Genomic DNA, 15,382 nt, shown 5'->3' on the forward strand with positions numbered 1-15,382 from the left:
TAAGAAAACAACTGGCAGAATCACCATCCCTGACCTCAAGCTATATTACAAGGCAATTGTGCTAGAAACTACATGGTACTGGTACAGAAATAGGCATGTGTATCAATGGAATAGAATAGAAGATCCAGAAATGAGCCCTCACATATATGATCACCTGATTTTTGACAAAGGAGCTGTAAACATTCAATGGGAAAAATGACAGCCTATTCAACAAATGGTGTTGGTCCAACTGGCACTCAGCATGCAGAAGAATGAAAATAGACCCTTTTTTTAAATCTCCTTGTACAAAGCTCAAGTATAAGTGGATCAAAGATCTCCATATTAAACCAGGTACACTGAAACTATTAGATGAGAAAGTACAAAAAATTTTAGAATACATAGGCACAGGAGAAAATTTCTTGAACAAAACACCAATGAATCATTCTCTAAGGTCAAAGATTGACAAATGGGACTCAATGAGATTGCAAAGTTTCTGTAAGGCTAAGGACACTGTTGAGAAAACAAAATGGCAGCCAATAGAGTGGGAATAGATCTTTACCAACCCAACATCAGATAGAGGGCTAATATCCAAGGTATACAAAGATCTCAAAAAGCTAGACACCAGAGAATCAAACAACCCTATTAAAAATGGGGTACAGAGTTAAACAAAATGTTCTCAATTGAGGAATATTGAATGGCTGAGAAGCATCTACGGAAGTGTTCGACATCCTTAGCCATCAGGGAAATGCAAATCAAAACAACCCTGAGATTCCACCTTACACCAATCAGATTGGCCAAGATCCAAAACTCAGATGCCAGCAGATGCTGGTGAGGTTGTGGAGAAAGAGGAACACTCCTCTACTGCTGGTGAGGTTGTAAACTGATACAACCACTCTGGAAATCGGTCTGGTGATTCCTCAGAAAATTGGACATAGTACTACCTGAAGATCCAGCTATTCCACTTCTGGGCATGTACCCTAGAGACACTCCAATATACAACAAAGACTCATGCACCACAATGTTCATAGCAGCTCTGTTTATAATAGCTGAAAGCTGGAAAGAACTCAGATGTCCTTCAGTAGATGAATGGATAAAAAAACTGTGGTACATTTACACAATGGAGTACTACTCAGCTATCAGAAACAATGACTTTATGAAATTCCTAAGAAAATGGATGAATCTAGAGAATATCATTGAGTGAGATAACCCCGTCACAAAGGTACAGACATAATATGCAGTCACTGATAATTGGATACTAACTTCAGAAAGCTCTGAACACCTCAGAAACATATCACAGACTTCTTGAAGTTGAAGAAAAAGAAAAAAACCATTATGCTTAATCCTTACACACCAAGAAAAATTTGACTAATTCCAGGTTACATCCTGTTTTACATGCACTTTTTGCTCATTACAACTAGTAAGACCTTAATATACTCTATCAAACTTTTGAAGAAAAAAAAAAGCAAGCACTGACAAAAATGCATTCATATACTTTTATTCAAAAATGCTTAAAATTTGTTCTTTTATCTTTTTTTAAAATAAAGTTGTTCAAAAAAGTAAAAAAGAATATCTTTACCCAATATTTGTTGCCCAGGGAACAAATTCACTCATTAATACTGCCTAGGTTAGGAATCTTCTTCTTCTGTCTATATCTGTGGCTCTTTGAATAAAATGGCCCCACAGGCCTATAGGGAGCTGCAAGACTCAGAGGTTTGATTTTGTTGGAGGAGGTCTGTCATTAGGGGGTAGGCTTTGAGGTCTTAAAAGCTCAAGCCTGGCTAGCATGCAATAGTCTTTCTTCTGCTGCCTGCCAATCCAGATGTAGAACTTTTAACTCTTTCTCCAGCACTTTGTCAGTCTGCCTGCCTCCCTGTTCCAGACACAATAATAATAGACTCAGCCTCCCTGAGTCGTAAACTATTCCTAATCAAATGCTTTCCTTAATAAGAGTTGCCATCGGAAAGGGATCTTTTCACAGTAAGAAAACACTGACTAAGACACTACCTAATCATACAAAGGAGCTTACAGTCTTCTCACAAGTTTCTATTACTCTATGTGTACTTTTCCACACTAGCTCTTGCCACATTATAGTGAGACAGTTTTATGCCTATCTCTTCTGGGAAGCATGCTCTTCTCATTTCTTCTTTGTCCTCTCAGACTCAGTACAGTGACCAGCAGAAAACCTCTCAACATTTCCATCTAACTCTATTGTTAGCAATATAAAACTATATATCTGTAGATCAGCTTATCTTAGTGATATGCTGCTGGGAACTGAATTCCTCTCATTTCCCTTATTCTTACTTTATGCAAATTAAAATACCACTTTGTATCATACCTTTTGTGTGAGAGAGATGCACATCTCCCAGCCTCCTTTGCAACTATATTGATAAAATATAATGCTGTTAGTTGAGGCCTGATAATTTTGAGTATGTTTGTCATTTTGTCACATCCTATTTTGGTTGAAGAATCTGTTTTTTTTTTTTTTTTTTTTTTTTTTTTAATTTCTAGTTCACTCTTATCCTATCATGGTTACTTTAGGATATGCACATCAACTTGCCTGGAAACCTAATGGCCTAAGATAACCAAAATTCTGAATTTCAGAAGATCAGTTATTGATATGAAACTTAAGTGGACAACTCTGTTTCTGAGTCTGTCACTGTCAATCAAGCTGAGTCAGGAGAGGTGTCACAGCCTCTCAAACAACCCCTCTCAGGAACAATGGATCTTGCTATCAAATTCACACATGAAGTTCTTAACAGTCTTCATTTTTCTCTCTGGAGTGTGGAAGGATTTTAGATATGCCCTGAGCAGGCTTGCCTCAGAGGAAAAAACTATGCATGCAAGAACGAAAATATGCTTTCTAGCTAAAGTTTCTAATCATTTAGAAATATAATTAAGGATTTGGCATACTCTCACAACTTCTGTTTGCTGGTGTCATCCAGACAAAATTAAAGATGATGTGAATGTTGAGGAGACAAGACATGAACAGTCTGATATTCAGATCAAACACTACATTAGTGGTTTCAGCAAGAATAGCCTTTTTGGTGGTTTGAGTATCCCTTGCCCAGGGAGTGGCATTGTTTGAAGGTGTGGCCTTGATGGAGTAGATGTACCACTGTGGCCTGGGGCTTTAAAACGCTCATCCTAGCTACTTGGAAGTGAGTCTTAGCAGCCTTCAGATGAAGATGTAGAACCCTCAGCAGGAGATGTAGAACTCATACACCTTGCCTACCTGGATACAGCCATGCTCTCACATTGGTGATAAAATGCACTGAATGTGAGCCAGCCCCAATTAAATTTTGTTTTTATAAGAGTTGCCTTGGTCATGGTGTTTGTTCATTGTAATGGGGATCCTAACTAAGACAGATGTTGGTACCAGGTACTGAGGTATTGCTGTGATAGGCCTGACCAGGCTTTTGTTTGGAAGAATGTGGATTTGGGAACTTTGGATTTGGAAAGCACTGGAATGCTTTAAATAAGGCTTAATGGGCCATCCTACTAAGAATATTGAAGACATTGGTGTTGAGAGTGATTTGAACTTCGGAAGCCTGTCTCTAGAGGTTTCACACGAGAAGAATTTTGATATGTGGCCAAGAGACTTTTATTGTGATATTTTGATGAACAGTGCTTCTAAGATAAAGAGATTTATATGAACTACATTGACTGAAGAAGTCTCCAAAAAGCTCAGCAGAGACTTTGTTTTCCGGTTAAGTCTCATGAAGAGCATTTTATACAAGGGTAGCAAGCTCAGGAAGGAAAACTATAAAACATATGTTTAGAGCAGGCAAGGGCACCAAGAAACGAAATGGAGCTGAATCATGTATTCAAGGATATTAAATTGAATTAAGGGAGTGGTGACCTTCTAGAAAGATACCATTCAGCTAAATTTAGGTTCAGGCATGGTAGCATACACCTTTAATTCAGGAGTCAAAGCCAAGCCGGTTTTAGAGTTCAAGGCTAGCCTGGGACAGAGCAAGTTCTAAGCGAACAAAAGCTTAATAGAGGTGTTGTGGTGCACACCTTAAATCCCAGGAGACAGAGCATGCATGCAGTTCAAGGTCAATCTTTAGAGCAAGTTCCAGGACAGCCAATTTAGGAAGTATGGCAGTTGGAAAACAGAAGCAAGGGGACCATGTTCCAGCTCCAGTTAACAGCAGATTTTAGCAGTATAAATCAAGTGGCTCTGGCTTTAGGGTCAAGAATAGAAGGGACCACTTCAACAATTGCAGCTGGTTAGCTGGAGCAAAGAAAATAGCAGGGATTAAGATGAGACCAGCATCACTGAGATAAAATCTGGGAAGTGGTTTTTGAGAACACAAAGAAGCCTGTGTTCCAGAGATAGCCAAGGTTGTTCCTTGTCCCACAGCTGGAATTAATAATGTGTAAGAATAATCCAGGTGGTACTGGTTTTGATGGTATGAAGGGGTCATACAAAGAAGCTGAGGCTTGGCACCATGAAGAGAACCTAGGAGAGAATAGTGGTGAAGCCTAGTTACAGCAGAAGACCCCAGTGTATTGGAGAAGCTGGTACCATGGGATGATCACCAAGAACAGCAGCAGCAATGGAATGGAGTCAACCAGAGCTTAGAGTGTTACAGAGGGCAGAGCTGGAAAAGTGACACAAGTCCTTTGGAGGATCTTAGATCATGTGTGGATCCCAGACATTGGAACAAGAAGCTTCTGTGACACCGAAGTTGCCTTGTAGGCTCCATGCTGTTAAAGGTGCCACAACCATGGAATACCTTCTCAGGAAAGTTGCTAACAGGGAGTGGAACCAGCCCAGGAGAAAGGGGTTTATTGCAGTCAACAATGATAGAAAAGGAGCTGGAGAGCATAAGACTGGACATCATGGAAGTATAGAGTTTGGAGTTTGCCAAGATGGTTTTCTCTCTAGTTTTGGTGATTACAGTTAAGTGATTGGATAAATCAAAAGAGACCTTGAACTTTGAGCTTTTAACATTGTTGAGACTGCTATAGACTATGAAGACTTTTGAAGTTAGACTAGTTGTATTGTGCATTATGCTATGTTTAGGCATGGCTCCGTAGACTCGTATGTTTGAACAAACCTATGGGGGCCAAGGAGATAGTTGAATGTGGTGGTTTGAGTATGCCTAGCCCAGAAGTGGCATTATTTGAAGGTGTGTCCTTGTTATAGTTGATGTGGACTTGTTGGAGTAGGTGTCCCATTGTGGCTTGGGTTTTACAACTCTCATCCGAGCTACCTGGAATTGAGTCTTGTCTTAGCAGCCTTCAGATGAAGATGTAGAACTCTCATCAGGAGACATAGGACTCCTGCAGCATGCCTGCCTGGATACTTTTATGCTTCCATCTTGTATAATGAACTGAACCTGTGAGCCAACCCCAATTAAATATTGTCCTTATAAGAGTTGTCTTGGTCATGGTGTCTGCTCACAGAAATGGGAACCCTAAGACAGCCTCCATAGGCTGATAATTTGAGTGCTTCATGTTCCATAGTGGAACTTAGGAAGAATTAGGAGGAGATATATTACTTGGGGTTAAGTTTGAGGTGTCTTTAGCTCAGAACTAATATTTCCTGTTAATCCTCCCAATCTCTGCCTTGTGGATCAGAAATAAGATCTGAGCTACTGTTCCAGTACCATGCCTGCCTGTCTGTCCCCTGGTTGTGGTCATAGACTCACCATCTGAAGCTGTAAGTGCCAGATGAACTGTTTCTTCTGTAAGTTGCCTTGGTCACAGTATTTTCTCATAGCAATAGGAAAACAACTAAGACAAAAAATCTTGTTATCTATCTCCAGAAACAATTGATGGCTAGAAAGACTTTGGTATTTTTCAAGATCTTATAGTTATTTCTTTCTTCAAAGCAAGATGTGGAAATCATCTTATTTTCGCAAGTTTTTGAGTTTGATTGAATGTGAATGTTTTCCCAGTATACTGACAAATTCAGGTATTAATGATGCTTTAGCAGAGGACTGGGAAAAGGTCACTGTGCTTCTGATCTGGCCCTATGGATTGACAGGAAGTGGATAGTTGTTCTCATTCTGAAAAACCACCTACAGGATATTTCTATGTACCATGCTTTTCTTCCATATTGCCTTACAAGATCTTGAATCTTAAATTAAATATGACCTACCTCAGAAAGGTGTTCCGATAAGTAATGAAGACAAAGGTATAGCAGGATTTCCAGAAAAACAAGTGCTTTATAAATATTAAACTTGATTTCTGGGTATTGACTATTGAAAGAAAGTTTCTTAGCAAAGACTCAATGACAGTGATAAATAAATGAGAATAAAGGAACAAAACAGACACTTAATCTGAGGAGCTAGTTTATGAGGGTCTAATGATGAGGAATTTAATGCAAGTTAAACTATCAAATCTACATAATCAAATTAATAACTAAAATCGGTTTAACAAAATGCTAACATTTTAAATGTATCAATGTGTTTGAAAATGAGAGAAAGGACAAGGGTCTCCAGATTACATCAGGTTTTAAGTGGTTTCTGTTCTTACGTTATGTCTAGCAATAATACTTTCAATAACATAAAAAAATCCCTAGCCAAAATTATCTAACATTTTTCCCAGTGAGTCAGCTCCCTAGAACAGGCAAAAGCATTTTTGGCAGTACCTATTTTACCTTGAAACTTTCTCTCTTAATGTAACCCTACTCTGACCTTGATTGGCTTATCAAATGAGCTCATTCTCAGAGCTGAAGAAGTGTAGTCTATCAGAGCAACTGTGACAACATGCCGGGACAGTGCTACTGTCTAGAGGGCACTGGAGCAGTGCTCGTCCCCTCCCTTCACCTGCACTTCTCCTGTCAAGCTTGCATGACAAAGAGGATGTACAAAGTACTAGGACATGGATCACTGGCTTTGACAAATCCACATGTGAGACTCAGTCCTGCACTATCTGTGTTACTAAACTTTCCGACTGGTTAAAACTCCATTTTTTCTCATTTGCCAAACATTTATTAATTTTTGTATTATAATTTGACTACATGTTAGTAGAAACTAGCTAATGGGCCTTGGCTTATAGTATTCAATAAATGGTCTTCATCTTTCTTTAGTGTGGAAAAAAAAGGAATGGGGGATAAACACATCGATCATATGTGTCACATGTTACTGACTGGTCAATCCTAATAAGTCATTACTTATGAAAGATAGTACCTGTAGCTGAGAGGGAGCTCCAGAATGCAGAAACAAGCAACCAGCAACTGTAGGTTTCTTTCCCCCAGAGAACTGCATAAGCAGTGATGGCTGTAAATGTTAAGAGCCTGGTGAGACCTCCGTGGATCTGAGTGTTAGCATGGGAGAGTTTTAAGCATCACTAAAATACCAGATGATGAGAATTCCTCAAATGTATTAGCTATTATTTCCCACAAAAATCTGGGAAGGAACCCGAAAACTGGAATGTTGTGTTTGATTTTTAGATTGAGCATCATACACTTTGTCTTGCTACTTTTGATTTTCAGGTAAGTTGATATGCATACCCTAAAATTTATACGGTAGGACAAGATTAAGCTTGGGAAAAGGTATTGTGATTTCTTAACCAACATATGTGACAAGCATGCTCATAATGACTGGGCTTTGTTTAATAACATCACATTGTATCAACCTAACAGCAGCAGAGAATGGGTATAGAGTTGTAACTTTGGGATATAAAATTATGTAGAAAACAACTACATTACAAATATGTCTACCAACTCATAAATAGAATTTGCCTTAACTTTTACTGATTAAACCCTTATGTGCCAGCGTAGCATAACTTTATTGAATCAACATATTATAAAATATTATTTAGACTAAATGACTTACAGCAACTGAAATCAACAAGCAAGCAGTCAAACAAACAGTGTATACTACAATGAGTATAATATGTGAGGATGGAAATGTAATTGAATAATTAGGAAGAACTTTCATGGAGAAACAGCAATGCAATGTTAAGCAGACAATACCAAGAAGATGGGTAGATGAGTCTGACGGGGAAAAGGAGAGTAATAAAGCCAACTCTGTTTTACTGGTTTGTTTTGGGAAAACCCTCTGCTGAGGAATGAGAACAGAGGTCCGAAAGAACCACATAGATCAAGATGGGAAATGGCAGCAGAAGATGGTGACAAACCTCAGCAGTGAAAGTAAAGGAACAAAAATTAGCACTAATTATTGTTTACTATTTTTAAAAAGACCTGTTTTTATGTTCTTCCTTTTATTGAGAGAAAACATATATATATATATATATATATATATATATATATATATATATATATATATATTATTTGTGATATGAGTTTAATAAGGCAACTAGTATCGGCTTCAGTCTATCATTAGAATAGGTAGACTTGGAGAGTTCAGACATGGATAGTGGACACACAAAGGCAAGAAGCATTTCTAGGTGGATGGTCATTGCTGGAATGCTTTGCTCTTTCCACAGTGGGGCAATGATAGGGAGATTTGAAGTTTCCCCAAGTGAAACAATATCATTCAGTATGGGATAAATGTGGCAGAGAACTGGACATTTTCCTGGGGATTTAGTATTTGAATGAATAGAAACATCTCCCTGTTCAGTTTTTTTTCTCTAGGAATAATGGGTAAAGATTACATCTAGTTTGTTTATTTTAGTGTTCTGAAGACTTTCTTTTTCTTATTCCCATCAATTTTATAGCTGTACTGTGGCTCAAAACATATCAGTTAAATATGTAGATGAGTGGGCTTGGTTATATGATATAGAACCTTACCACCTACTGCTTCCTAGGACTTAAAGCTCCATAACTAGATATGCATATGACTTGCTGCTGGAACACAAACACCCATTAACTCCCATTTACAGTAATTGTACCTTTTTGTGAATGACTTTGCCATTTGTTTCCAGGAAACTGCTTTCTATCTCTGCAAGGAGCATCCTTGTAATGAAGTGGGGACATAATGTGGGTGAAAGATTGTCAGGACGAGAAAGGAGCCGCTCAGTGATCTAGACTTTGCTTTCCTGCTTAGACTGTACTCTGGTATTATCATCTTGTACAAGAACATTGTCAGAGAGTGAACTTCTAGCTAATGGCATTACATTTGTAAGCTCAACATTGTTGATACTTTCCAAGTAGTCAGTGTACATGTTGTATGGGCCCGAGGGTCAGTAATTACTCCCACTGCCTCTACTGTGCCATGCTTCCTTCACATGAGCGCTATCCCTTTGTTTATGCCTCACAAGTAATGACACTTCTCCTGCTACCCTAAGTAGAGCTATCTGTACCATGAAACATAAAGGTAATTCTTGTTCCCATCCATTTTTTTTAGACTTGAAAGTGACATCAGAGACCCAGAAGGCTGTGATCATGGTAGTACTCATGTGTTTAAATGTCAAACCCAAACCACTCCAACTTTCAGGAAATATGTCAGTAGTGTGGGAGCTTCAGTTCCCCTAGAGGAGATTTCAGTGTTATCCAGATGTAATTCACTCCCTGGGGGAATAGCTGTCAGTGTCTACATGGTAGAGCCCCTTGGCTAAATCTTTCTTTAAAGCTGCATGGAAGTGTTTCAAGACTTGAAGCTGCAGACACTGCTGTCTTCGCTGACACTATGAAGTAGTCTCAGTGATGTTTCTCTTCCCCCAACCAGCAAATATATATGTCTGAACGAGGTAATCTTCGAAGAACAGATTTCTCGCAAAGATTAAGCCTGAAATAAAACTGGGGAGGAAATGGTGAAGGTTTGTAACTATTTCTTAAAAAAAAAAAAAAAAAAAAAAACAAACAACAACAACAACAACAACAAAAACAACCAACCAAACAACAACAAAATACTTTTCTTGAATTTAAAAGCAATTATAGCTCTTCCTGGACAGTTGGATTGTTGTTGTTGTTGTTGTTTTGGGTTAATAGAATTATACTGGTACTTTGCTGGAAGTGAACATAGATTCAGAGGTGCAAAAAAAGCTTTTGCACATAACCCAGAACAGAGACCCCATTGTGTTCCAGCTCTCTAGCTCTAGAGTTACACTTGAGCATTCTGGATCTGAGGTCAGAAAAAGAAAATTAGGCTGAATTGGAATCATGTCCCCTACTAAGTGCTGCTTTTTTTTTTTCTTTCAGTGTAGTTTATTAAGATTTAAGCAAGAGAGCGTATGTCAAGTGGTCTTGCAAAAGTAAATACTCAGTGCATGTTCAATTTCTACCACTCACTTAGCAGTAAGTATGTGCCACGTGCAGATTGTGCTGCTGTCTGGGCTAAGTGCTCTGCGCATCGCCTGTGACTCTGTAGACAGCAAGGTGGAAACCAGAAGATAAACCATCAACAGACTTCTAGAGGCTGAATCATTTCCATTCACTCTCAGTGTATCCTGATTGTCTTCATTTTTAATCTTAAAAAAAAAATTAAAAAAGTAAAATATCCTAAAATAACAAAAGGGCAAGTTGAAGTCCTCAGAGGTTTCTAGTCTCATGACTAATAGTCTCCGTAATGAGTCCCTCTTGGTCAGAAACTGTCAGCTTACCTACACTGTGAGTAGGAAGAGAAGGTAAAAGCCAGGTCGTGATTAACAGATAGCCTGGTGAATTCCTTACTGTCCTTCATTACACTTCTAGTCTTTGATTTTTTTACTTCCCAGCTCCCCAGCCGATTTCCTTTCACTCACCTCTCCCCCTTTTTATTAGGGAGACAGCAATGTGTCTAAGCTGCCTGCCTCCTCCTGTCGTTTCCAACAGACTTCCTCCACACTGCCCTCTGCATTGGAAACGCCTCCTGCTCTCCATTCATCAAGGTACCTGCTCCTTCCATTCACAATTTAAGTCTAAGTCGGAGCTCTCCGGGGAAGCTCCTTGTCTTGAAAGCGATTCCCTGGCCAGTCCTAATGAATCCATCACCTCTGTCCTCATAGTTTCCTTACCCCTCACTTGGTCCCTCAGACATTGTGGTGGGGAGAACGGTAATGAGGGATCATGAGAACCCGTGTTCTCACAGACTCAAGCCGACTCCGATATTAAGCTTAATCTCGTTGTCAGGAAAAAAGAATCGGTTGGTACAAAGATCTTCTGAAACTGGTAACAAACATTCGTGTGGGGAGGTGGGCATTGGTTGATGGATGAATGAATGAATGCATGCATGAATGCATGAATGGGTGGTGAGAGAGAGCTCCAGGGTACTTTTTAAGGATGCTCCTCCTTCCTCCTGCTGCTCCAGGAACCGCTTCTGTTTAATTCTGCTTTTGCGATTGAGCGCGCTCCTCACTGCCTCTGCCTCTGCCTTTACTCTGCGCCTTCATTACCACTTCTTGACCGGAGCCTAAGCCTCCTTGCTAAAGGACATGCCACCAAGCTCAGAAGGCCTTATGACTTCACCAGTTTCTGCGGGTGCAAGCCCTCCCCAGTAAACCCACCCAGCCTGCACAAAAGCTTTACAGATTCCCCTACACTCAGCAAATCCACCTGGAGGTCCTTGTCCCCCCTCCTTGCGCTTGTATTCTAGGTTCGCAAACAGAAACAGGTTTGTCTGCAGACAAACAGAATCCTCATTCTACAGATTCCTCCTAGTTTGTAAAATCAGAAAACTTAAAAAAAAAAAAAAAATCATTAGAAACCTCACCCAAAGAGCAGCGACCTCTTTGTTTGCACCCCAAGAGAAGGGAGGGGTCTCCCAGCTTTGCAGCCCGGGCAGAGGGGAGGTGACAACCCTTCTGGAGGGCTGCCCCGCGACCAGACTCACCCAGGACGTTCCCAACGAGAGCCACAACAAACACGATGATATACCCTGCGATCAGGACCCACTCATATTCTTTCGGGTGTAGGTATTCCCTCCACAGGTACCGCAGGAATTCCTCGTCGTCATAGTCCGTGGGGTTTAAAAACGGCTCTTGAGTTTCATTCACCTCCGAAGCAGATGACCAGTTGCGACGAGGGAGGGAATCCTCCAGTTTGGTGCTGGACATCACGGACTGGTCCGGTTCGGCTCAGTGCTGCAAGCTTGTCTCCGCCTGCCCCATGAGCACCGGGGATCCGCGGTGGGAAAGGCTGCGCGCCGCCGCGACTAGGGGCTCTGGAGCCGGGAATGACGTGAAAAGTTCCTGAGCCAATGCCTCCAGAGCCCAGCGCCCGGCAACTTCGGGCTGCCGCTTCAGCGTCTTTGCAGGGGATTTGCACCAGGAGAAGCTGCTGAAGAGCTGGGGAAATGGCAGGGGAGGCTGCAGCAACGATTCTGGGGCAGAGCTCCTCCTTGACCTCGGCTCCAGCTCAATCACTCCTCATTCCATCACTTACCTTGCAGCCCACAGCCTTCCCCAGGGCTGAGGGACAGAGAGATGAAGCAGAAAAGTAAAAGGGGGGCAGGAAAGCGGGGGAGTAAAGACAATCACTTTAACCTGTTTCTGTGGGGATCACGTCTCCTTTTTCGATCACTTGCCTTCTGTTTTGCATGCAATTTCTATACTATCCTGCCATCCATTAGCCAGTGGATGTGGAAGGAAGGTCAACCCATGGTTGACAGAAGATCCCTTTCTTCACTTGCTTTGTAATGCAAATGTAAAAGTAATCATAAACCACTCTAGCCTCCTGCAAAAGTCATCTCATCCAAATATTTTAATATTTAATATAGCATCGCAGGATTTATCATGTGCTAAGTTGGCAATGGCTGAATTGTTAAGGCATGGCCTGCCGCTCCTTTTCAAAAATGAGAGGATCATTTTTAATTGAAGGCTGTATTTGATAAGGATTTGCATTTTCAAGGGCAAATGTAACAAATCTCAGCAGAACCTACTAGTCTGCTAAGTGGATATAGTATTAAACTGACTCCTAATGACTTGTTAAAGTAATAGATTAACTAATGCGTCTCTAAATCCACATCAGAGGGTTTCTGATTGCAGTAGATGATGGTCAGCGGGAAGACCCAGAACTAGCCAAGGTGCAGAGAACGTGAGGTTGCATCATGTCTGCGCTAAAAGGAACACACTATAACATGCCCTCCTCCCACAGCTCAGAGATCATTTTGGGAAGAGGTGCCTGAAGAGCCTTAGAGACTGGGGCCATAGATGACTGCTAGGAACCAGTGTCTTCTGGACACAGTAGGGAAGCTGCACAGATGAACTCACAGTGGTTGTGACAGGCAGAGAGAAGCTGGATACAAAGTATCCATCCTACTGGATGCTCTACTGGCAATTGTTAGCTCCAGGGAGAGTCAAGGGTTTTTTTTTTCTAAGAGTATATCCTTTGTTAAGTCTCCCACCCTCCTATGAAGGCCCCGGTGTCCAACAATAAGTGAGCTCAAATTAGCCTTGATGGGAAAAAACAAAAACAACAACAACAAAAAATACAAAAACAACAACAAAAAACTGATTAAACAAGAACACGAAGCTGAGCAGGTAGAAAAGGCAAGGTTAATCTTAGAAAAGTTGGAAAAAGGAGTGGATGGATCAAAATAAGTATAAAATTCTCAAAGAACTAATAGAACGATTACGTGTTCCTGTATAGATTTAATGTTGGTGTCTTAAGATTATTTAAATGCTAATAATATCATTAAAATTTATTCATTCCTCCAGAACTGTTGTCTCCCGTGAAAGTGGGGGCAGGCATTTTATGGACTTCATTCAAATCCACTGATAAAAACCTGGTACCTGTTGAGAGCTAGTGTCTTCCTGTGACTTATAAATATTTGATCTTTTTTCCCCTACACTATTCCTTTCTACTGTGAAGGCTTGTTGCACCTTTGATTAGATTTATACTTGTTAGTGTCTGGAGATTCCTTGCTATTGGTGATCTGTAAACATGGGCTCCATCTGCTATTTCTGAGTCACTGTCATTACCTGTCATTGTGCGGCATTTAACCTGTCTATACTTTGTCTTCCATTTTTCCAGTCTTCTACTGTGATTAATCATGCCCGTGTGTTACAGTTGCCAGTGGGGAGAAAGGAGAATATCTTTACCACATCACTTCAAAGTCTGCCTTTGGTTGTAACAAGCCTAGATTTATCTTCAGCCTACGAACATCCTATTTCCTCTTCCCTGTGCTGTATCAGATACTTTCCTTAAAGTCTGTGGTACTCTAAAACTGAAAAAAAATCCCACTGAAACATCCTATTTATGATACGTTTTCTATTTCTGTAAGCACAGGAAAGATGGTGAATATACCAGTCTTTTTTACTGACTGGGCCCCATTGTTTTATACCTGCTAACATCTGTTATGATCTTCTCAGGCAAATATTCACTTTGAAATCTTTCTGCAGCATATAAGGAAAGGTGTCAACACAGTATCAGGACACAATATTATTTCTGATCTTAAAGTTGCTACATTAAGTCCTCTAAATTAGTTAATATTTTTAAAGCAAGGTCTTGTCTTTGAAAGTAATCTATTTGTGAAATAAAAGTTTCAAATGTATTATTGTATTGCTCTAGGCCTAAAACTGTGTAAATTATATGATTTCCCAGCACAAGTATTAGTTGCTATACATATAAAATTTTGCATTAATACTCTTCACAAAAGTAAAATGTATCTTTTAATATTCTGAATAATTTTTATTAGACAATTTTTAACCTCCTAGCAACTTAAATATATTAAAAGTTAGTGACAGAGAGTAAAATAAGTCACAGAACCACCTTTATTATTTTCCAGTGGTTGATGAAGCTTTTTAAATGACACCAGATAATATTTTCTGTGACACTTGCTATTTTCTTATTTTTAGCATGAAATCATTTTATTGTTCTTTTCAATAAATGATTCTGAGTGTTTACCCTCCTTTCAGTAGTTTAACCTAGAAATTAAGGCTACCAATAAATGTAAGGTTACCCTCAATAACCAATCTATCTTCTGCTGAATGAACAATGTCTAGATTTTCAAATCCCTGCATTATTGTGAGAGGGAAAAGGCACACAATACCATGGGGTCTTGAAAAATATATTTGTCAGCCACAGAAACCCAAGGTGGGTTGCATTGCTACTAGAGCATCCCACCAGATGACGCTGTAAGGACAAAGAGGAGGTCACTAGTCACTAATGGGGGAGGCGTTCAAACAGAGAAAACTGGAAAACCAGAAGCAAAAAGGTTAAAGGAAGCAAAATGTACTCTGAAATCTTCACTAGGAAGAGTGTAGAGATTGCCTTGGAAATGGGAGGGGCGGGCAAAGCTCTGCTGTAGGAGAGGCTGTGGCTGTGAGATCTGACTACAGTTGGGTGAAGTATGAGTTTGAAGACAGAATTCTACTGCAAGATAATAAGATGAGTGAAGTTTAGTTTTGAGTTTAACTGTACTGTTTTATTAAGACTGTTTTTAAGACACCTAGAAACACCATATTCATACAGTACAGAATAATATTTCAGAAAATGTATACCAAGGATTAATGATCAGATTTGGATAATTAGCATGTTCATTGCCTAAAACCTATCACTTCTTGGTGGTAAGTATATTTGAAACAAGTTCTTTTAGATACAATGAAATAAACATAGCTGTGACTG

The 15,382-nt window shown here is 39.9% G+C and overlaps 1 protein-coding gene across 1 annotated transcript in view; it reads right to left on the bottom strand.

Annotated features, from left to right (window-relative positions):
• HCRTR2 (hypocretin receptor 2) overlaps positions 1-11,871 on the bottom strand; it is a gene marked incomplete at both ends in the record, with an annotated part of 101,906 nt that extends 90,035 nt beyond the window's left edge. Inside the window, one exon of the mRNA XM_080934429.1 lies at positions 11,649-11,871. Within this exon, the coding sequence (XP_080790555.1) occupies positions 11,649-11,871 (223 nt within the window). The remainder of the gene's footprint in view (positions 1-11,648) is intronic.
• Between the last annotated feature and the right edge of the window lie 3,511 nt (positions 11,872-15,382).

This window comes from Micromys minutus (genome assembly GCF_963924665.1).
Source record: "Micromys minutus genome assembly, chromosome: 21".
NCBI lineage: Eukaryota > Metazoa > Chordata > Mammalia > Rodentia > Muridae > Micromys > Micromys minutus.